At 41.5% G+C, this 24370-nt stretch overlaps 1 protein-coding gene and 1 long non-coding RNA gene across 2 annotated transcripts; both read left to right on the top strand.

Moving 5' to 3' along the window:
• Window positions 1-942: 942 nt before the first annotated feature.
• On the top strand, window positions 943-12171 carry LOC117590231. The gene is made up of 7 exons (XM_034282700.1): window positions 943-1153; window positions 6663-6919; window positions 7796-7879; window positions 7960-8097; window positions 8173-8312; window positions 8388-10650; window positions 10708-12171. Exons 2-7 carry the CDS (start codon window positions 6734-6736, stop codon window positions 10846-10848), a joined length of 2952 nt encoding a protein of 983 aa, XP_034138591.1. The 5' UTR covers window positions 943-1153; window positions 6663-6733; the 3' UTR covers window positions 10849-12171.
• An 8855-nt stretch (window positions 12172-21026) lies between these two features.
• LOC117590404 lies at window positions 21027-24369 on the top strand. The gene is made up of 3 exons (XR_004574291.1): window positions 21027-23734; window positions 23791-23902; window positions 23965-24369. It is a non-coding gene; the product is annotated as an uncharacterized LOC117590404 (long non-coding RNA).
• The last annotated feature ends 1 nt before the right edge of the window (window position 24370 follows it).

Genomic DNA, 24370 nt, shown 5'->3' with positions numbered 1-24370 from the left:
AATGTAAGAAATTAAAAAAAAGAACCAAGGGGATACATTTATTTCGACTTTTCCTGAGTTTTTAAAGTGAAAATTGCATAAAAAATAAGCTTAATATTTCGCAGACGTCAAGCTAAGGCCACAGAGAGTTTTTCAGAAGCTTTTCAGAATCCCAAAGACCTTTACAACCTTAACCTTTATAATAGTAATACAAAAAATAATAATAATAGTTTAAAAAAAAAGAATTGAAGAATGCTTAAAAAAAAAGAACAAGTAAATCTATCAGAAAAAGTCGGTTTGATTCCTTGGGGGAAGATAAGTTTGATATTGTCGGGTAGTGTTATTAGTCAAGGGACTAATAGTCCTCCGTAAAAATAAATCACAAACAAAATAAAACAAGCTGAAGACTAGATAACTCTTGTGATTTATTGGTTCAAAATGTTTGCTCTTTAGAAGTCTCACTGTATGGCAAATAATTCGCGATTTAAAACGAGAGACGGACGGACGGCTTTCTGTGCATCGATTGTTTGTTTCTCGTTGCTTGAAGAGTGTTTGGACTACGTGGCGCTCTCCCACCTGAGAAGAGAGAGGAGACATAAAGAGAGTAAAAGGGGGGACTTAGGCAAACTCTCAGTTTTTCTAATGGACAACAAACAACAGAGAGAAAATGGGAAGTAACGAACGTAACAGGTTTGGCAACACACGACGAGAGATACTTTGGGCCAGAGCTAGAGATACCGATCGTGGTGAGCTCTCCGAGCTGGGCTTTCGTTTGTCGAGGTTTCGTGGGTAGAGGGCCAGCCTCAGCTCCAACTGACGGCGGTGTATCCGATGCGCATCGTTGGGCTTTCAAAGAGAGAGAGAGAGAGACATCGACTCTGGTAATGTTGGCTGAGAGAGATTGATGAATGCACAGAATCAGCCGCAGCTGTGGAGCCACCGTACGGAATGGAATGACAGTCGAGCCAGTCAGTCGCTAGCAGGTAATCCACTAGAGCGCGTTCGGGCTTCGGACAAGTGTTACCAACAAGACACGGCACAGACCCGCAGCAGTAAAGCGACATTAGTAGTTCGCACAGAATCGGCATTGAATAATCCCATACACAACGAGGCATCGAGGCCCAGAGCGCGGCTAGAGCTAAAGCGTCAGAGCGCGACCCGAAACAAACAAAAAGTAAAGAAAAAAAAAAACCCAAGTTTTCTGTGTATATTTTTTGTTGTTGTTCGAAATTTTATTTTTTTTTTTGGTACAGCAAAACCAAGTCCCGTAATACCGTTGCGAAATCTCTCTGTATCTCTCTCGCTTTTGAAGAATAACCAAAAAAAGCAAACAAAAAAAGTTGAACAAAAAATACCAACAAAAGTGCAGTGTTCATGTTAGTAGTTTACTGGTAAAATGCTACATTTGTTGCCATTGTTTCCTTTTTCTTTTGCTTTTGCTTTACCTTTCTTTTCTTCTCTTTTTGGCTTACAAATTATTAAAACAAACAATTAGAGTGCAGCCCTCGCACTCGCATGTCCAACGAAGTAACCTTCGAAAACCAAAGGAAATATGTACATCCCATAACCATATATTTAAGACTTTTGTTTTAAGCTATTTGTACAGCTTTATTGTCTTTAGCTGCGCCTATGGCTTGAAACAACAAATGCAGCGCACTATGCACACGAACATGAAGAAAAAACAGTCTCCGTCTAATTAGTATTGGACGCCACACAGCCTATCGATTGGCACAAACTTCTGGGAATTGGATATACATCATCATCGGCCGGGGTCCGCATACGAGATCAGCGATTGAACGATCGCCAGGAATTTGTATTACTCATACGCCTCTCTGTCCGCCTTTTCCCACAATTGTTTGATAGTTGACAATGCCAGTAGTCCCCAATACCCAATACCCAATACCCAATCCCCATTCCACAATCCGCACAATAGAACAGAGAATAGAATAGAATAGACTCGATCGGGAGCCTGCTTTCCCCCAAACAGAACAAAACAAAAAAAGTACAGTAATCCCCCGACGAAACAAATTGCCACTGATCCGAGAGAATGCCACACAATTGTGTCCGAGTATCGAGTGGTGTGGTGTGGAGTGGAGTGGAGTTGGAGTTGGAGTAGACTCGAGAATGGGAGAGAAGCAGCAACAGTTCTCCTCATCCTCATGGCATCGCAGTTGATGTGTTCATTAAATTCTATTGTTCCGCCGCATCACTTTAAAATCATTTCCGATGGCGTCTGCCTTCGGTGTACAATCATTTCTGATGCTACCGATTCTGGCGCTGCACTTCACCAAGTTCTTACGCTCCACTCGAATTAATTATGTTCGGGGAGAGGGGGCATAGCGAGGAACCGAGGGTTCTTTGAGTACTACGCTTACTAACTCGCATTTGTATGTGGCAGATTTTTGGTTGAACAATGCGAGTATTCTCGTAGATGTGTACCTTCCTTTGAGTGTATCTACCTTTTTGCCATTGGACGCAAATTGAAAGCGCATAGACATAACTTTACTTAGTTTTGTTTTGACTAAATGATAGTGAAAACTGTGGGACTTTGAACGAAACAAAAAAATGCAGCTGTTTATAAATTTCCAATTTAATCAGGCTCTATATACAGTCAGCTGTTTCTTTGGCTTTCACGCAAACGAATTCAATGAAATATATGATATGAATCAGTTAAGACTGATTAAAAATGAACAAACAACAATTTATTCAAAGAAAAATTTGATTTCAATTAAAAGCGTTAAAAAAATAGAGTTATGATATGTGTTACGTTTTTAAGAAACTTTCAATTCCAACGCATAGAGATTAGTTCTTAGTGGTTAGTGATGGTTATGCTCAGCGTTGTGATCCCTTCTAGTCAGAACTGTAGCTTCTGCCCTCGTTCATAATCCCATCCAGCTTATACACACAAACCTCAGCTCAATTCAGCTCTGTGCCATGGGTGTACTTGTGGTTAATGCGTGGGCATCGGCACTGTTGGAATGTTGCCCAAAACGCCGCCATACTAAGAAGCCACCACCGCTCCGCACCGCTTGCGCTGTTAATGGTAAAGCTGCTGCTGCTGCTGTTGCTTCTGATGGTGGTGCCTGAGCTTAGTACCCACTGTAACTTGGGCTTACGCATGAGGCTTACTCCCTCCGCCGATTAGGCAAACGGCTTTTGGGAGAGGGTAAAGCGAGAGAGAGAGAAAGAGAGAGAGAAAAAGAGAGTGAGTGAGAGACTGGGCGCATGCGCAGCGTTACATACTTGACGCTGTACTCCAGCACTCAGGGCGCCTTTCCGTCAACTTTGGAGCAGCAGCAACAGCAGCAACAGCAGCGACCGCGTCGCGTAATCATTAAACCAGAGCTCACATCGTGGGTAGGGGGGAGGGTGCCAGTGGGCAGTGGAATGGGGCAAGGCAGCAGCAACAAGTTAAAAAAATACCAGTTTTGTTCGTTATTCGACGGAGCGACAAAGCAAAACCTATGTACCGATGTATGGGTGTACACCTCTGTGTATCTTTTATACCTACAAAATTACCTGTACATACATATGAATGTGCATCATTCTTGGGCATCGTGTTTATGTGTGTGTAACCGAAATTTCCATACACCTGAAATAACTCTAATCCCCTAATTAAATGCCAACTCTCTGGAACTCTTAGGCTAATTCTGCGTGACTTGAGATAATTGAAGGATACAAAAATCATACATACATTCATGTGGTACTTATCTCTCTTTGTATGTATGTGATTTTATGCCTTTCTATAAAGTTTAACGCATGATCGCATCTGCACAGAATTGCATAATGTCTGTTGTGAGCTTAAGCAACAGAAAAAACTATAGTTAGGAACAGAGTTAGACATGCACAAAAAACCATTAACTGAAATACCAGATAAATGACACAAGATTTCGATGGGGTGATGATAGTGTATGACAGGCGACACGATCGGTAGCCCATAATGTCTCAAGGTGTCACGTATTTCTGAAACTACATACTCGTATGCGAAATGTTACACAGAATCACTCAATATAAAGGAGAATGAACATATGATTGATGTTTCCTCCTATAAGGAAGTAACTATCTTTGTATTATATATTGATTGTAGAACCCCTTGCCCCTTGCTAGTAAATCACTATTTTGTTTCTTTCAAGAAGTGATGACATATTGACTCATGTCCCACGAGTGTTTCTACCTTTCTCTGTCTGCGAGTGTTGTCATCCAATTTTGTGACATGACTCATAGTTGCCTGTCACGTCAGTCTTTCGAGTGCTCTTTTAATCAAAGTTCATAATTCTATTTTCTTATAGCTGCACACACATCCCAGGCAGGGATTCGCCAAACCACTTTCTTATTATCATAAACGATACCATATGCCATTTGCCTTTCAGAATGTCATACTCCAAATGAATTGTCCAATCGTTTCGCTGATCATTTTGCTGATCAAAACAAGTTCTTCTAATATGAAGCCAGGCTTCTGTGAGATACCTTTATGGCCATGACTCATTGGCAAATGATAACGAAAATATGTACATATGTTTTTGGCCTGGCTTGGCCTGGACTGGACTGGACTGGCCTGGCCTGGCCTGGTGGATACGTGACAACAACCTTGACAAATCTTAGGTATTTCTCTCTCATACTCTCTGTCTCTGGCTCTGTCTCATAGTCTCTGCCATATCTTTGTGGCAGTTGCACTTTCTGCAGTCGCAGCCAGAGAAGGAGGCACTGTCATTAGCCCCACTCTTTGGTTACCCACCTGGCTGGCCCTGTTGGTCGTCTTACCTTTTTGCTGGGGCTGGCTGTCTAAATTGCTCTCCTACGTACATTCAAAGATTCGCCCCGTATATCTGTGTCCCTGTGTGTGTGTGCGGGTTTGTGCTTATGTGTGCATCTGTGTGTTGGCTGAAAAACTTGTTTGGCGAAAAATGGTTAACTCAAATCAAGTAGAATTTAAGCCACAAAGCAAAGAGCCATGTCTGCGCTGCTGGCTTTGCTTTACTTTTTGCTGCTGTCTTTGCTTTTTGCCTCGACTCGACTCGATTCGACTTGGCTTTTGTGCGAGAGTGAGTATCGTGTCTTGTGGCAAATGCAGTCAAACGGACAGCGGACCGAGGAGGGGTAGGTGGAGATCCGCTTCAAGGCAACTCTACCTGACAAATATGGCAAAATTGTCGTAGGTGTTGTCTCGCTTTATTGGTCTGCGAGCAACGACATCGACAACGACAACGACTTCGACATCGATATGTATATCTATCCGTCTGTCTGCCTCGTTTCGCCAAGTCTTTCGTATTGCGTATGACAAAGATTGCTCTGCCTTTATGCAATACTTACTTACGTTCAGCACCATAACCAGCATCCAATGATCCATCGATCCGTCGCCTGTGTAAGTGGATGCCCCACTCCATCCCATACATATCTGTATAAATTTGCGACAGCCTCCGCTCGAAGAGCTACAGTCGTCAGTCTTCAATCTTTGGTCTTCTGCTTGGGCGACCTATCAATCTCTTGACATTGACATTGGAACATCTGTTGTTGGTTCGCCTCTTCATCGAACGGAGCCCCCAAGTCTTGAGCTTCAACTTCAGCTCCAAGCTATCGACACTCCTCGGAGAGAAAGCTCTCTGAACCAAATTCAAAGGGAAAATTGGTTCTAACCTACACACATGTACATATCTGTGTATCTTTGTATCTTCTGTATCTCATTGTTGTTGTTGCTGTTTAAACGCAAAAATATTTGGCACGAAGGTCGTTGACAGAAGGCCGCTGCTCTGGGCGAGGCAGGCCGCGGCCGCTGACGGAGAGATGCTCGCAGATACGACCTAACGGCATACCTGTGCTCATAGATACTCTCACACACACACACACACACACACACACACATGCATATGTTTTTACATGCATACATCATTGTATACCCCACATCCGCTAGGAAATTGCAACTTTTCTGGTTGATCTAAATTCGGGGGCCAGCCAAAAAGACAGCAGCTGCGTGCGGGCCATTTGCCAGCAGATAAATCAAACATCGACGACCAGAGACCCCATTTTTGGCCATTATTCAGTGGGTTCAATTCGGCCTGCAACCGAACCACAATTGTGCACAGCTGCACCACACACAGCTGCAGCTGCAACTGCAACTGCAACTGCGGCCTACTCTGCTGTCTCCATCTGCGTCACGATCGCCTAGCCCTATCCATAGCTCAAAACAAACTACAGTGAACACTATGGAGAGGTGGACCGTAACCGGACAGCAAATATTTCAAGCTTCTGAGGGCGGGAAACACTGATATTTCTGAGCTTTTTAATGAAACGAGTCGAACCGAGTGAAGGAGTCAAAAGATTGAACAATTATTTGCCTCAACTAAAGGCAGAAAAACAGGGAAACTATTTTATGTCACCAGGGTTTAACAATTATTTACCTGATTTCACTTGGTACCCAAAGCATTCCATATAATTAGAATAAGAATTTCTCATTGTTATCATCTTTAGAGCCATTCAAATGTTTGTACCACCTTCCACCACACTGAGAGAACAAAATATGCAAAGTATTTCCATTAAATATATTTCAATAAAATTCTCTAGGAATGCACTCTCGTTTTTACAAAATATATAGTGTATTTATATTGTATGTCCAGTCTGTTGCGATTTCCATTGCTTCTTGCTAATTGTTTATGCATTTTCTTTGTTTGTGGTCTCTTCTGTTGCAGTTGCAGTGTCCAGTCTCCAGTCTCCAGTCTCTGGTTCTCTCTGTTAGCCACGCGGATACCACGTTACCAAAATGAACTCGGACCTGGGGCCATTGTGGGCCAGCAGCAGCAGCAGCAATCGTTGCTGCTTAATGGCGGCTCTGCTGCTGCTTATCTGCAGCGGACAGGCTGCGGCCCAATCCAATTACGTGCAACACGGCGATAGCGGCAACTACACCACAAACGGTCTGCCCGAGGAGGCGACATTGGACGGCAAGGTAAGCCTAAGCCTCAGTCTAAGCCAGTCTAAGACCCCATAAATGAATAGGGTTAATCTATACGTAAGAAGCCCTTGTCGGCTAATCGGAGGCTAAGCAGCTTCCTAGCTCCAAGAAAGTCAAACCAAAAGAAAGAGTTATCTTAGGGGAGGCTTCATTAAAGTGTCTTTGTGTGCAACATGAGTCTAGATTCAAAGAAGTCAAAGACTTAATGGTAGCTTCAATGGGGGGTATTGAGAGCTCTCTGTAAGAATTTATCTTGGTGTGCGTTTTGGTTTCTGTTCATAATTAAACCTAAGAGCTCTTTTAATTGTAAACTGTTTAAAATATCTCAGGGAAGCATACCCAATTGCACCTCCTCGAGTATTCTGACAACCTACTGTAGGGCTCCACAATGTATGCACATACTCGTATTTAGGTGTGTAGGTCCATCTACATACGTGGTTGTTGTGTGGCCTGCTGTCACGCTCTCTTGTGCCACATTGGCCCCAAAAACAAAACAAAAAAACAAACAAAACAATGGAGAGTCTCGAGGCCCTGGGAGTTTCCCCTGAAGCAGCCACAGATTCAGATTCGAGACAAACATCCCATCCCATCCCATCCCATCCCATCCGTATAAGGTATTATAATGGCGTGCAAAAATAGGAAGCGCAGTCATGGGGAGTACGACTAGCTTACATAATATGCTAATCAGTGAATGTGGAGTGTGTGTGTGTGTGGGTGTGGGTGTGGGTGTGGGTGGGAGAGCATCGCTTGACACTCTCTTCCCACGCTTTTACACATTGCGAATCCTGGGGTGCTGGGTGCTGGGTCATGGCACCATCCAAAATGATTAATTTGTCTTGCGGCTTCTCTGTCTTTGTCCGTTTTGTGTAGGTAACCAAACTGGACGACATCAGCCCATTGATATTTCTGAACCGCACCAAAGCAGCGCTTAATTGCGCCGCTGGCTCCATGCAGGTAAGTCCCGACCTAACCCAAGCCCTCCGACTCTGGCACTGACACTGACACTGACACTGATATGGCATTTTGTATTGCAGGTTGATCTCAAGTTTAACGATCCATTCCATGGCATCATTCAGGCTGATTATGATCGCAGCAGTGCGTGCCGCGTCAGTGGCAAGGGGGCGCTTAGCTATCGCCTCGAGCTGCCCCTCAAGGGCTGTGGCACTATACAGGTAAGCCTCATCCCTCCCTCCCCTCTCCATAAAGGAGGAATGTTCCCGAATGAAGGTGTCTTTTGCCGCCCACAGAATCCCACACGTGTGTTTACCAACAACATCATTGTGCGCTTCCATGCAAATCTGGAGATGGATGGGGACGAGATCATCACAATTGTCTGCCGCTATCCACCGCCAGTGCCCTCGCTGCCACCCGCACTGCCAGCACCAATGTGAGTAGCCCTTAAACAGCGCATCCTTGGAGCTTTCGTGACCCTTAATGTGTCTCCTCCTTCGTCCTTTGGCAGCCTCAATCCCATTGCCACCAGCTCTGTGCTGCAGCCGCCGCTGAAGAGCATCCAAATACTGATGATCATCTGTGCCATTATGTTCCTGACACTCCTCCTGCTGGGGCTGGCCGTCTCCTACTACTGCCTGCGCAGCCGACCCATACCGGTGGTGCGACGCCTGCCCATGAGCATGGGCAGTGGCTCCGAGATCACGAAACTGAGTGGCAGCAGCGTGGGCAACATCAGCGTCTTCGAGGGCGTCAAGATACCGCGTGCCCATGCCGCCCTGCAGGCCGTCTACTCATCATCGGGCAGCGAGGGTGCGCTCATACCCTCGGACTATCCCAGCGAGTCGCACTCGGAGATCGAGGAGATTGACACGAGGTCGCTGCCGTTCAGCTCGGCGGGCAGCTTCGAGAACCGTGCCTTTGTCCAGGAGACCTCCAGCATCTACAGCGATCATTATGCGCCGGCCCAGGAGATGCCCGTGGCCAATGCTGTGGTCACAACGGCGGCCATCACCACCCGGCATGCCATACCCCTGCAGGAGGGCTCTCCCAAGTTCGATGTTCAGGTGCGGGTGAAGAAGTCACCGCCGCCAGTACCCTCGCCCGTGACTTCGGACACGGAGAGCGTGGCCACGCTGCGACCCGATCGGAACAATCTCTCGACCATTATGGAGGCCTACGAGGATCGGGAGAGCATCATGACCATGGACTCGCTGCCGCCGCAGGTGGAGACAATGCAGTCGCAGTTCACGTATGTGCCCGAGCTGCACCCGGCCCCACAGCAGCCGCCGCCGGCAGAGCCCAAGTTCTCCGTGTACACGCGCACCCATCACGAGGTGGTGGACGGACGCCCGGAGACCTGGTCCGACTACACCGACGGCACACGGGCGCCCAGCGAGATCACCGATCTGTCCTCGGAGGCGCCCGACAGGACCGTGGACTCGATGCACTACTACGAGGATGAGTATGTGCCCATTGAGCCGCTGCCGCACTCGATGGCAGTGGCCGCTGTGCCAGTGCCACCCAAGCCCCAGCCCCAGGCCCAGCCCCAGCCCCAGCCCCTGCCGCATGTCACCTCGCACACGGTGGACGATGTCTATCTGCGCACCGTCACCGAGAAGAAGACCATCGAGGACATTGAGAGCCACAAGCGCAGGGTCACCGAGTACAAGAGCAAGCCGAAGGCCCCACTGCCACCGGTGGCACCGCCAGCACCGCCCGTGGATCCCAAGTTCGATGTGAAGGTCCGCAACTATCCCAGCGAGCGGGAGCAGCAGTTGTGGGAGAATTTCTCGGACATCTCCAGCGCCTCGGGCCTGACACTTACGCCCAAAATGGAGCGCAGTGAGCTGTCGCTGCCGCCCGCGGAGCCCCCATCGCAGATCCACGACAACAAGCTGAAGCTGACCAGCCCCGAGCTGGTGGGCAACATGAAGCCCATTGAGGTGCCGCCCCAGGACATGGATGTGCCCAACTGGGATGTGCTCATACGCATACTCGAGGAGCCCGAAATGTCCGAGATGTCGGCCGGCGGCGATGACACCAGCTCTGTGCACAACAACAACTACAACATCAGCTACGACGACAGGGCCAAGTGGAAGGAGATCATCACCACACAGTCGACGCTGCGCTCAATGCTCACGGAGGCTGTGGTGCGCGAGGACTTCGAGCGCATTCGCCAGGATACGCGCTACGAGCGCATGTTCGAGCCGCAGACATGGGACGTCATCATTCGCATCCTGGCCCCACCCAGCGACGATGACACCGATGTGGAGATGCGCCTGCCCAGGCGCGGCGGCAAGAAGGCTCCACCACAGCCCTGGGACACACGCTCCCGTCGCAGCTCCCTGCCGACGCTCTACGAATACGACAGCGATGGTGGCTCCAGTGTGCGCACCATACGCAACGACCCCGGCCTGCCGTTACAGGCGCACTCCGGCCAGCCGGTGGGACCCTTCAATATGCAGCGATCGCGGCGCAGTTCGCGCACCTCCTACCAGACGGACCACAACGATTTCCGTTCCATGTCGGAGGTGACGGTGGACTTTGGCCGTCCACAGGCGGACCAGCTGGACAATGTGAGCGATGCGAGCAGCTACTACCGCATGCAGTACTATGACGACGAGGACCGACGGTCCTTCCATCGTTCGCTCAGTCATCCCTCGCTGGCACGATCCGCCAGCGAGTTCACCGAGCACTGGACCGCTCCCGATGACCTCGAGATTGAGATCTCCTCGCCAGAGGGCACACCACATGCTCGTCGAGCACGTCAGGTTGGATCCACTCTACTCCCTTGATTACCCTTAGCTAATTCTGTGATTATCTTGCAGCCCCTAGCCATAGCCTCGGCACGTGCAGCCGGCGAGCAGCGAGTTGTGGCCCAGACCCAATCCCAGAGGGAATATGTGGAGACCCATCGCAGTGTCTATCATGCCGAGAAGGAGCTGCCCATGCCGCCGCGCAAGTGGTAGACCACTGACGAGCAGAGCCTTCCTTCGAGTAGTCACTTCTATTAACAACACCAGCGTACCGGTTAGACGGTAGGGTAAAGCCCCTGCGCGGGAGCTTCAGCAGGAAGGCGTAGGACGCGTCCACATCACACTGGGTGGGGGGTGTCTGGGCCCTTCTGCTCGAGCTCCGCTGCAAGCCAATCCATGGTTCACACATTCCATAGGTCGTAGACGACTTTATTCTTACACTAATTAACAAACAAACAAACAAACAAACAAAACGTGCCAATTACAATTGCCTGACATTCAAAATAAATAGCTCGCAACACAGAGACCCCCACAAAATGTCAGTTCAAAGCGGAACAGGATCGAGACTCGAGACTCTAGGATAGAGCTTCAATTAATTGATTTCTAAGCCGTGGAAATGCTTTAATTGAAAACACTGCGAAAATCAAACGAAACTTTTGTGTTCTGAAACACCCAGCTCCAGCGACGAAAGAGAGTCAGAGAGTGAGAGAGAGAGAGAGAGAGAGAGAGAGAGAGAGAGAGCATGGGGTAAATTTCCAATTTAGATAATAGTTCGTATAAGATCTGAAATACTTTGTCACAATGCGAATAGAGAGAGACAGAGGAGTAGGAGGAGGAAGTATGTTGCTGCCTTTTTTTTTATATTTGTATTAGAATATTATGTCCTGCCCCCTGTGGAGTACTCTAGTACTTTCTAGTTACTAATGTATATATACAAAATGTGGTGTATATACAGAGTCCAGAAATCCAGCAACTGCCACATGCACAAAAGAGAAAAGAAATGATCTACGTACACTTTTGATACTATGACATAAGTATATGACAGCCCATAGAGTAGGGTTTTCACAGGTTTGAAATAAAAGTATTACTACAGAATAGAGCTAGAAGATGCAGACATGTGTGGGGCACTTGCAACTGCAACACTTTCCTAATTGAACACACAAGACGACAGCGGCAGAAGGTCAGAAGAATCACAGCAAATATGATATGCGGGCTTCCAATGGTCAACCCTTCAGAGGGGGTACCAATTAATACTTTTCACGATTATCCTCCCTATCCTTAATCATATACATATACATATACATATGTATATATATTATATTATTATTCTAATTTTTTTTTGCTCCTAACGAAATACTAATCCGTCCAAGACACACTCACCGGAAATGTACTTAATCCTTAGCGTAGGCAATCCAGTAATAAAAATATAAAACAAAACGTAGAAGTCTCTCAATCACAATCCACAAGATACAAGATACTTATTATCAAATAAGCTTATTGCGTGTAATCGAAATTAAACGATAAATAAATCAAATACAAATAAATATATCTACTAACAAAGTTTAGCGTGTTTTATTTTTATTTGACACTATAACTGAAGCGAACGAGGTCCAAGGAATTTCAAGAAGTTAAACAAATAATCGCACCATTCAATGGAAAATTCTGCGAAACGATTTGTATTTTCCATTGGTGTGGGGTTACCGTCTCCATTACTCGTAAACATCCGCTGATACTCGCAAAAGGGGAAACTGTTGCCTACTTGCAACCTGATATTCATGTCTATACCCCCGGTACTCAGAAACCCAATCTATCGTAGAAAGCAGCAGATAAAGGATTAAGGAATATTCGCTGGCTTATCTATAGAGTATTGATGGGAAACTATTGAACTTGGCCAGGACAGATTGAGTAATCTCAATATCAATAGAGCAATCAACAGCGCATAACTTTACAGAGAAACGTAATATTTATGAGATTAAAATTAAGTTTGCAGACATTATCATCTTACTTTATTATTAAGAATCCCTTAACTAAGTTTAGTATTCAAACAGTTAGATTGATTCTTCCTTACCACATCATGTTATACTGCTGAGCCAAGTGTTTCCCTCTCAAAAATACATACGAATATTCATATCTCAGGCACTGCCATGCATCAGCCATTGCTGACACACTGTTCGTGTGTCCCATGCAGTTGATTTCTTTGTACCAGCATCGCCTGGTCTTTGACTAGACTCTACTACAGCGTGACTAGACAGGAGACAGCACCGGAGCTGGTATTGAATCCTCAAGTTTACCGAGTATCTTTCAGGGTCAACCTATCAGCAAATGAGCTACTCAGATAGATTCTTACATGTATTATCTGTAGCACAGTTTGAAGTGAGTTGCAAAGAGCACTACGTGACATACATTAGGCCATTTGCATATTTTGTTGTAATCGAAGATCTAAGCAGCTCAAACCTCAAACCAAACCAAAACCAAACCAGTCAGTAAAGAAAAGCAAGCACAGAAAACTGAACTTATTATTGAAATATTATTTTGGAATATAATAAATTACACACACACGGAGCTAAAAGAAAAAAAGAGAGTAAACGTTTACATTAGAAGTAAGATATAGCGACGATCTGCGAAGTCGAGTCAACAGATTCTTTGATTTGATTGGAACACGAAATATTAAAGGAAAAGTCTTTCCATATTACTACTCATCATGTCGACCAATGACAACGATGTAAGTGTGCAAAAACTTTGAGCCTCCAATGATAATCCATTTATGATCCATCAAAAACAGAAAGATGCCCAGAAGCAGGCACAGCCAGAGTATGAGGTGGTGGCTCTAGAATCTGGGGAGGAAAAGTCAGAGAAAGTTATGCCAGAACGTAAACTGACTCTCAGCGAGCGTATTCAGAAAGCCGAAGAAGAAGCTTCTCAGCAGAAAAGGCGGCGGGAGGATATGTTAATTGCCGTGGCCGAGTACAAACGTACGTTTGAAGACATACGCGCCAGAATAAAGGCTGCCAGAGAACTAAGGAAGTAAAAGAAAGTTCTTGCAGCTACACATACACACAAAGACAATAAAAGTAAGTACACAGATGCAGATACACAAACACAATACACTGACACACTGTCAATTCCAACAGAAATGTCAATTGATTAATCAAATCATTAATTAAATTTATCCTGCAGCAATGTCTTCCTATTTGGATGTCAACGGAATCTCCTTACACATTTAATATTTCAACTGATTAGCGGACTTTCAGTCTCATGTAACTATATTTTTTCCCGGTACCCATTTGATACCGAATCTTTAGAAGAAAGCTGCCGATGAAGCCTTAGGAGGGAAGTTTTTTCTGATTTGTAGTCTGGCGTCATGGCTCCGATTCACACACTTGGTTTTCCGCTGAATGGTACCAGACCCCTGAATAGCACCACCATTCGTTTCTCAATTGAAGTTGTTTATTCTCAAGTGAGTTTGTTTATTTGGAGTCGTACTTGACTCCCCTCAAACATAGCAGGAAGGGAAAGCTTCGGATCACCATAAATCACGAAATACGAGCAAATCCGCAAGTGCATTCCCCGAAATGATTCATGACTGATTCATCAGTGTGGTGAGGTCAATCATCAGCATCAATCCTCAACCGTGGCCCCTAGATACATTTTGAGTGTCAATAGATGCACCTCCATTGTCAATTGTGATATTGAGCGAAGCTTCTCCAGGCTGCGGAGTTCTTTACTCTGCACAGGAATGTTTTGGAACCCATAAAGATACCCACGGCCAGCAGGAACAGACACCTGTAGATAAAGAAACATCGATCACACATACCCTATGCGAATGCCCCTGCACGTTAAAGAAAACTATCTCTACTTGTGTTATCACGTCATTAAATTCAATATAAATTTGCTTGCCAAACAGAGTTTAATTCTGAAAAACAATTTTGATTATTCATTGGGATGGGGTCTTTTTTCGGTTACCGAATCTATAAACATCCGATGATGGAAGTCTCGAAAGGGGGCATTTTTGCTGACTTGTAGTCTGATGCTCAAGTATTTTTTTTCCTGGTACCCATTTGGAAACCGAATCTTTTGTGGAAAGCAACCGATAAACAGAGGCAGTAAGCCTTAGGGAGATACACTTTCGCTGACTTTTATTCTGGCGCCATGGCACTCAGTTTGCACTGCGGATACATTAACGAAGAAATGCAGACACACATAAATATATACAGAGATACTCGAGGATGGGGTTGTACAACAAATAATCTCACAATTGTATATTTTTACAGACATCATGCCAGTTATTTCCTTCCCTCTATACAATTCCCTTTTGTATTTTCTAGAACATCAAATGTATATTCACATAATCTTGATGAATAAGTCATTAAGTCATGTAAATGTATATGTTTAATACTGTGATCCTGAAAGAACCAAAGAACCAATCTAAGTAGCTCAGATCCTCCTTATGGGAAGTTCCCCTTATGCTGCGATGGGAAAAATCAGTCGAAAAGCTCAATTTTTCATATGTCAGCAATTTATATTATAGGAATACTATTGGGAAGAGTTCGACAAATCATTTGTGCGTTAAAAAAATAAAGAACCATGCGAAGTTTGTGCGAAGTTACATTGATGTATTTATGTACATATGTTCTGATAGATTTCGGGCCTTCATTTTTGTTATAGTTTTTTCTTTAGACAAAACCTATTTTAAATAATTTTTAAAGGTTTATTTTTAAAGTTTTTTCACATAGCTTAAATATATTAGATGTGCTTTTAAAGAACTTTGTTTGTCTGAAAAGCCGATTGATCCAGCTAAAAAGTGGACCCAAGCACTTTGTGGTTTGAGCTTCCTGTCTGGGAAATATTAAGCTTTGAAACACAAAAATGAGGATTTTGAAGAACTCAGGAAAAGTCGGAAAATTATATTTATGTAGCTTAAAATATGTTATATGCCCATTTTCCTAATGGCAGTGGGCATGAAAGCTATAAAGATTCTAAGGGTACATATAAAAATATGTATGTACGTTTTTCTGTACATTCCCTCTTGTGTATAACACATTTGGATCAGCGTATAACACTTCCACAAAGGTCTGACCAATCAGAGGGTCATTGAAACGATGCTCTCTCGGAGTATCCCAAGAGCCCATACACAGACATGTATGTACACACCAATACCAATGTAAATGCCTATGCAGATCGATCTCCCACGCCCATTCCCGCATACAATCATAGAGATTCGCCTGAGCACCTGTTCGCCCTCACATATGCAATCACAGAGAGCCTTAGCGCCCAGGGCGGGACTTACACATATGTCACATATGTGCAAATGTACATAAGAAGAAGCGCACACATGCCTCGACACTTGGATACCTGGTACTCAGTTTCTATTAATTCACTGAAGAATCTCTATAGAGTCGGAGCAGGCTTATTCAAAGAGCTATGGTAGGAAGGAGTGGTGTCATGTTTACTACTTAGCTACTCTGTGAGAGAAGGTAAAAGAGATCTCGCAAAACCAGGACTCCAGGCTAACAATGTCTTAATGATTTGATGTACATCTGGCTATAAGCTATCGAGTAGTGCTGCCCAAAAATACGCTAACATACACTTTATTAGATCGAACATGCCTAATTTCCACGAATCTAACACACCCCAGTACTTGTGAGTACAGGGTATAATCATAGAGATATCGTCTGAGCGCTCAGTGAGAGAGAGAGAGAGTTTTGGAGTTATACATAAGACCGTACGCAACGCGTCATCACATTAGCGCCTCTTTTTGCTCTTCAATTCTTTTGCCCAAGGATACTTAATAACACAACTTAAAAGATATGAAAAACTACTACAAATTTATATTTTCATTCATTTTTTAGAACTTTGAATCAAAAAACGATTAAAACTTCTCTTTATACTTTTCATCATTATAGTCCTCAAATATCAAAAGTGTTAAAGGGCAGCGCTATTTTGATGGCGCACACTGTATAGTCTCTGTAGAACTCTTTTCACATAGGCCGCTGCTTGGCCAAAGCCGAGGTTTCAACTATGCAAAAGGCTACGAATAAATTCAATTCAGTTCCGAGCTTCAACCAAAGTTAAACTTCCTTGACTGTGAAAATATCGTGTTTAATAATAGAAAAGTGAAACATAAATGATGAATAAAATACTTGAAAAAATCCAAAAATATCCTTCAAACATATTTCAAAAAAATATATTCAAACAGCAAAATTCAACTCTAAAAAAAAATTAAACAGAGAAAAATTCCAAAAATATTTTAATTTACCAAGAAACTAGTTTTGAAAATTCAGTGACCAAATGATCAAAAGGATCAAAAGGATCAAAAGGATCATGGTCATAAGGAGCATAAATAAATAAAATCAGAACATTAAATATAAAATGTTGTGCTATAAATAAAAATAATTAAACCAGATCCAACTACGGATAAAAAATTCGAAATCGATACAAGCAAATGGCTGATTACGATTACTTAAATCCTTTTTGTTTTTTTTTTGATTATTTTATTATCCATCATTCGGAGTTCAGAATAAAGAGATTTTATTTAAGTGACTTCATTGCTTAAAGTTAAACCAATGAATTTATTAACTCCTTAATATTCATAAGCTTAAACAATAAAATGTGGTTTCTATTCAATTTGAAATTATATAAACTAAACCCAATCTTTTCTCATAACATTGAAATAATTAAAATTTTGTTAATTAAAAACTCCATCAAACAACTGTGATCGGAATAAGTTGAAAAACTCAAATTTAAACTACTTAAATCTTAGTTTAATTATGATTAATTTTTATACATTTATTTCCCTTCTTTTCTTTCAAAGCCCAAACCACAATCCCTACGAAAAATTGTATATTCCAAACGCGTTACGCGGCACAATTATAACACATTCAAGAAGTGCAGCGCCAGCTTTTTGGGCACACCCCGCACCCAGTGCCCCCTGCTCCCCGAACTCTGTACCGAGCGCGAAATTTGATTCTGTTATTAGGCGTTTGCGTTAGATGCGTCGACGTCGTCGTCGTATACATACACACATATGGACACACACATTTGTATGAATATGGAGAATCAGAATCACCATACATATAGAAAAGAGTAATACTGTAATACTCTCTGTGCGGGCGAAGGCCCCAGGGCCAGCCTTCATTCAGATGCAGAGTCTCGAGGAAAGCAGAGCTTTTCACCTCTTTTTCGCCGTGAACAACGAACAATTTTAACGGTTACCGAAACTTGAAACGAAGCTTTTATCTGTGCGGCGGAAATGTAAAATCTCACCATAATGGCCAATGAAGTTCCATTAATGTAATATTCAAAGTAAAGCTCTTGCATAACAAACAACACGTGGTTTCAGAAAGATTGCAGTCCCAAAAATGCATCACGCAATAAATCCCCAATGAAAAATAGATGAAATCAAGTGAATTCGATCAAAAAATTAAAAAAGGACACATTTCAACAACTGTCCAAGCGTAGTGCGTATGAGGTGCAATTAAACTTTTTTAAATGCGAATGTGCAACAAGTGAACAAATGAAGAACAAAAGTCAGAGTTCTGCCGAAGCGAAAATTCTTCACCAGTGAGTGTCCGTCCTGTGCAAATGAATGTAGACCCGATCACATTTAAAAAAATTCAAGACAATACATACGAAATTTTAAAATATTCCGACAAAATTTCCAACGATGGAAGTTTTCGTTCACGAGCCCTACTCGGTATATGTAAATTCCTATGAGCACACCAAGAAATCAAAACGTAAGTATTATTCGTCTAGTCCTATGTACATATGTACAAATGTTAATGTACCTGTCACCAAAGACTGACGTAAAATACTTACAGACCACATATTTGATCCCATGTTAACAAAACATTTCAAATGGAAACTCTACAAGTTGTGCATTAAAAAAATAAAAAAGTGAGTGTCACAATATAATAAAATATGTATACATTAATTAGCTTAAGACAATTTTGCAGACTATTTTAGGAAGCTAAAAGTTTCCCCCAATCCACATTCAAACCCACATCACCACTTATCACCCAATTCTCAGCTACTGAAACCACAATCCGAAATTACAGACAACAGCAGCAGTAGAAACAGAAACGCCAAACAGCAAAAGGGGTGAGGGGAAGGTAGGGGGGTCCTCCCACATGCTGCAAAATTGCGGAGCATTGGATGACCCCCCGGTATGTGTCGACGTGGGATTTGTGTCCATAGATACTGCAAGTACACAGTGCACGCGGGCCTAAACGCATTATGAAATTCAATTTATTCAAAATTTAAGTCATATTAATCTAGGGTGCATACGCGTGTATAAATGTAAATTTGACATATTTTAAGGATTTCATAGAAATTATTACATCTTTATACTATGTGTAATCATAGGGATTTTGGCTATATTTCCACATATTTCTTGCAAGAGCTCTGGTGAATGTTGATACTAGTTGATACAAGCACTATAAAATTCGCATATTTGTAAGCCAACAGGTGCCATAGTGTATAGTCTATTATTTCTACTATAGTTAAGTAATATTACATTTTTTTTGTAAGTATTCGATAATTGTTAATTTTGTGTTCAATTTGAACCAGCCTGTTCGTGTATACTCAAGCATTTAAGCCATCAAATATGAATACCTGAGCTTTCATGGCGTTCGGATGGTTTGTGCTATTATATTATAGGTGCTCGTATTTTTAAATTCTCTTTAGGTCAGTTTCCTCCTTCTCAATCAACACTACACCAGCACTACAAAATCGCACATACATACATGCATATATATCCGCACGGTACACTTTTTTGTTTGATTTTTTTCCTTCAAATATTTTTTTGTAAATAAAGTATTTAACATCCTGTTACTTCATAATCATTTAATAACTTCAAGCATTTTTCTTCATGTTCTTTAAGCAAAAGCATTTCTACATTTTTGGCTTACAGCCTCAATAGTTTATAATTCCATTTAATCAACAATTTAGCTATAATTCTTTCTTTTGCACATTTTGCACTTAATATTAATACCATAATTAAGAAGCATTTGCATACATATGTATGTACAGATATCCATATACATATATACTACCCGACACGATTTTTCCTCAAGGAACCAAACCAACATCTGAAATGATTTTTTTTTTTCTTTAGGCAGATCTGTTTTAATTTTAGATGTAGCAAATGTTTTTCACACAATTTAAGTCTCTTGCATCTGGTTTTAATGAACTTTACCATTCAGAAAAGTTGTAAGTTATGTGAAAAAAGGAACCGCTACCTCTGAAAAAAGTATTAATAAAAGTAACCCTTTTTTCAAATTCTTAAAACAGAAGTTCTGCCATAGAAAAAAAGTATCATTAAAAATAGTTAATGCTTTGGTTCCTTTAAGAAAAAAAGAGCTAGGTTTTGTCGAGTAGTGTTGTATATGTAAATATATATTTTATTATATACATATAAAGTCTACACAGCACATTTCAATTTTTTCACAAGATATTTACATTAATACATATTTTTTATTTAATTATAAGCATTTCTTTTAATACTATATATATTTTATAAATTACTTAAGTGCACAAAAAGTATCAAACTAACATATTTATACAATAATTATATACAAAAAAATCTTGCTCTAAGAAAACACGATTAAATGGGTATACTTATACTTATTCCACATATATGCAATGTATGTACATGTTTATCTAATTTAACGAGCATCGAAACTATAAAGTCTACACTGCACATTTCAATTTTTGCACAATATATTTACATTAATACATTTTTTTAAATTTAATTATAAGCATTTCTTTTAATACTATATATATTTTATAAATTACTTAAGTGCACAAAAAGTATCATAGTAACATATTTATACAAAAAATCTTGCTCTAAGAAAACACAATTAAATGTGTATGAGAATAAGTACTACATATATGCAATGTATGTACATATTTATCTAATTTAACGAGCATCTAAACTAGTCCGTTCTAGAAACGTACTCAACAATTTGCACACTTGAATTACTATTCCATAGCACATATGTACATACATACAAATGTATGTGCATGAAAAGGGTGAATTTTACGCTTAACATTTTAAATATGTATGTAGATACGAACGACTCTCATATTACACATTTCACATTTGAGAACCACATTCCATCACACACATTTTCTTTAAAACCCAATACTCTATACTTTGAAATTTCTGCAAATTTTAAAGCACAGAATATCTTCTCTATTCCTTTTTTAATCTTATTCTGCAAAGAGCAATATCCGGAATACTCTTTATTCCCTCTAAGCCGCATTCCACAACACAAACTAAAAGTTATGTATATTTGGCTTAATTTGAGTTTCAATAACTGCATTACATTTTTCTTTATTACATTTCTGCCCTTTCAAAATAGTTCAAAATTTAAATTCTTCGACACAATTTTGTGGACAATTTTTGTCACTAATATACATCGAGAATTTCTGATAAATAGATGGCCAAAAATGTTTCGGATTTTAGTTTACAATAAAACGATTGGGGTCCAGTTGCCTAAGGTGTGATGACAGAACTATTGGTCGGTTATCATGGTCCTCGATAAGATCGAATGGTCCAAGCACAGCGATGACCGCAAAAGCGAGGGAACAATAAGATTTTATTCCAATCTTTATGCGATGCAAAATGCGCTCCACCATGTAGTGGGAGGCTCCTATGTACAAAATTCGCAATGCAGAGCGAGTTAGCTGGAGAGCCATTTTTGTGTGCTTGAGGGGCCTGTCTATAGTTTCTTCTTGTGTGGTTCCTTCTTGGCTTCCGTGTCCTTCAATTTCCTTCTTTGTCTCTCCTTCGTCTTCGAAGTAGAAGAAAATTTTGTGCACGAGTATTTCAGAAATACAATAACTACATATGCCCCGAAAATGATTAATAGTTAACTGGGTTTGACATTAAATTCCAGAGCTTCTTTTCAATATTTGAACTTTTAAGATACGTAATTCATTTTGGGAATAGCTGGTTTCCAAACTTTTTTTTTAAATACTCTACAAAATTGTACAGACTTTCATTTGGATTACAGGTCTTGAGGCAGTTGGATTCTGAGGGACAATGACAGTTAGTGTTCTGGTTTGAGATGGAGTGTAGAATAGCAGCGTTCAACTAAAGTAGAGCTTTCGTTGACTGCTGTCATTATACTCAAAGATGGAGCTCTGACTTGAACCTGTCAGTGTGGCCCAGTGTTCAACTGCCTGCAGGACCTGTGATCTTTACATATATAACAATGGTTGACAAAATGTTCTTCTGATTTTTTTCTGCCATCAAACCAAACTCTTCCTAACAAGATTTTTTGATTAATTCTGTTTTTCATCTTGAAAAATTCAAGACAAAAAAACTGTATTTTTTTAATGTTTATTTTTCGTTTTCCCATATGACTTGGGTATACTACACCTTGTGTTGCAGCACTTTGAAGTTCTGAAAAGCTTATGAATGCAGCTATCGATTGGTTTCTAAAAACTGTATAGCTGATGCTTACCGTCTTTGAAATATGAAGATTTCAAATGGAGACAGCAGGCTTCATCTATAAAGTTTTTAAAGCCCATTGATAGCTGCGTTTCTTGGCTTTTCAGAACTACAAGGCGCTTCAAAACAAGGTGTATTACTCTCAAGTAATATGGGAAAATGCAAGCTTATCTCTGATAAATTCAATTGGTTTTCAATTCTTCAAAAGAGTAACTTTAACTTTAAATGGAATGGCATTTTATTTCCTCAACGATTGTATTGTATCAGCTGTGGGAATATGTTAGCATAAAGTCTTAGGAGCATTTACAGTTGGTGTTGGAGTAAAAGATGGAGAGAAAAATCTCAGCACGCACCCAAAGACAATGCTTTGGTTTTCAGTTGGAGTTTTACTCTCTACAGCTAACAGCAACACTGACTGTCAGTGCTCTACTGCTTCTATGCGTTTCCAAGACCGGTACTCCATCCCCATTTATGGGTAGTCATTCTACTCGATGGCTGTAACCTTAACAATATGAGTATTGGTGTTGGCTCAAGTAATGGAAACTCTTGGGGTGGAGTCGATGGTATTTGAACAGTAAGTGTTGGCGTCGGAGTTGGAGAGAAGAATCGCACTGAGTAATTAAAACGAAAACGTTTTCCATTGCTTGGGGCCATTTTACTCTCCACCTTTGACTGCACCGCTAACTGTTCATCTACCATAAACTCCCACTTCCTTCTCTGGACTTGAGTCCTTCATGCATACAAGCGCACTCCTATATTGAGTTGGTAGCACAGGCCTTGGGGCAGTCAAGATTCTAGGTACCACCGATAGATAGTGTTTGAGTTTGAGGTGGAGAGAGGAGTTTCACCATGCAACAGAAGCGCGTGCACGCTTTGGTTGCTTGATGAAGCTCATCTATCCATCTTTGACTTGAACACTAGCTATCCGTGTTGCTCAGAATCTTGACTCCTCTAAGGACTTATGTATGCTTCCAATCAATGTCAGACGTTTTGGTTCATTTGTATTGGTTCGGTCATAAGTCGATGCCTATATTTTCATAATTGACTACGAGTATTTATCAGACTCTATAGTCCTTAGTCCAACCAATACCACCCCACCACCATTTTCGAATCCGCTGGATAAGGTTCAAGAGGGCACCAAAGAGACCACAGACAGACCTCTCTGCGCAAGGGCTCGTTGCTCGGGCGCTCAGCTGCCACGAAAAAATGCCAAGGAGAAGGGCGTAATGCAGCAAAACTCGTCAAAGTCAAATTGAATAAACCAGTATACAAACTCCTCTATTCTGTTCGATTCTATTCTTTACTTCATATATTTTATTTTTGATAATAAAAGTGTCCAAAATTAAGTCTCCGCACTGTTGGCTACAACGTTTTTCTTAAGATTTATTTAAATATATAAAATAGAGCTTACAAAAGATGTAATATCTAAGGTATATATTAAGTTTAGAAATAATGAAATGATCCTGCAAATAGCCACAGCAAATATGCAGAGAGCGAGAGAGGGAGAGAGAGAGAGAGACAGAGAGAGAGTAAGTAATAAGTTATTTACGGGCAGTACGGATACCATTCTGGATAATATCTATACAGAGAAATGCCCAAAGCACTCAAATCTTTAAGCAGAAAAGTCATCACACAGCTACAGAAGTAAGTAAATAAGCTTTTAGCCTAAGCCATTTGTTTTTTATGCAATTTTTTGTAAGGTAGTGGTGCTGCATGAGAAGATGGGTTGATGTCTGTGGTGCAACTCGCTTGGGAATAGAGAACAACAGAATGGTATGCCAAAAGGATGCACTTGCGATGTAACTTATATTGGTAAATATGAAATGTTTCAAATGATTCCGACATTTAATCTTGCACTTTCTTCACGATTACAGCTCTCTTTGACAGTTCTCTTCGCTACCGATGATATTTAGCTCACCAATCACGGCTCTGAATACTATTAAATGCTTCTATTGGATCGACCATGCCCACTGTAACAGATAAAGCTCAATTACATTTATGCTGTAAAGTTTATGTTATATGCAGAAGAACCATATATTTATGTATATATTACATTACTATGTAGAGTATACCGGTTTACCAGTTCCTTATTGGGGGCTGATCGATCCTTTTGAAAGTCCTTTTCGACCAACATTCATTGATCAGCCCCATAGACCTATAACTTATATAGCTATAAACTTAATGTGAAAATTTGATTGTGAATGAATACCATAGGGTAATGGTGAAAAGAAAAAACTATATTTACCTACAAGTATATTAAATGTTTTATGTGGAAACTGA

The sequence above is a fragment of the Drosophila guanche genome, unplaced genomic scaffold (genome assembly GCF_900245975.1).
Source record: "Drosophila guanche unplaced genomic scaffold, DGUA_6, whole genome shotgun sequence".
Taxonomy (NCBI): Eukaryota; Metazoa; Arthropoda; class Insecta; order Diptera; family Drosophilidae; genus Drosophila; species Drosophila guanche.
Note: the sequence above shows the minus strand (reverse complement) of the source record. Positions and strands in the feature narration are given on the sequence as shown.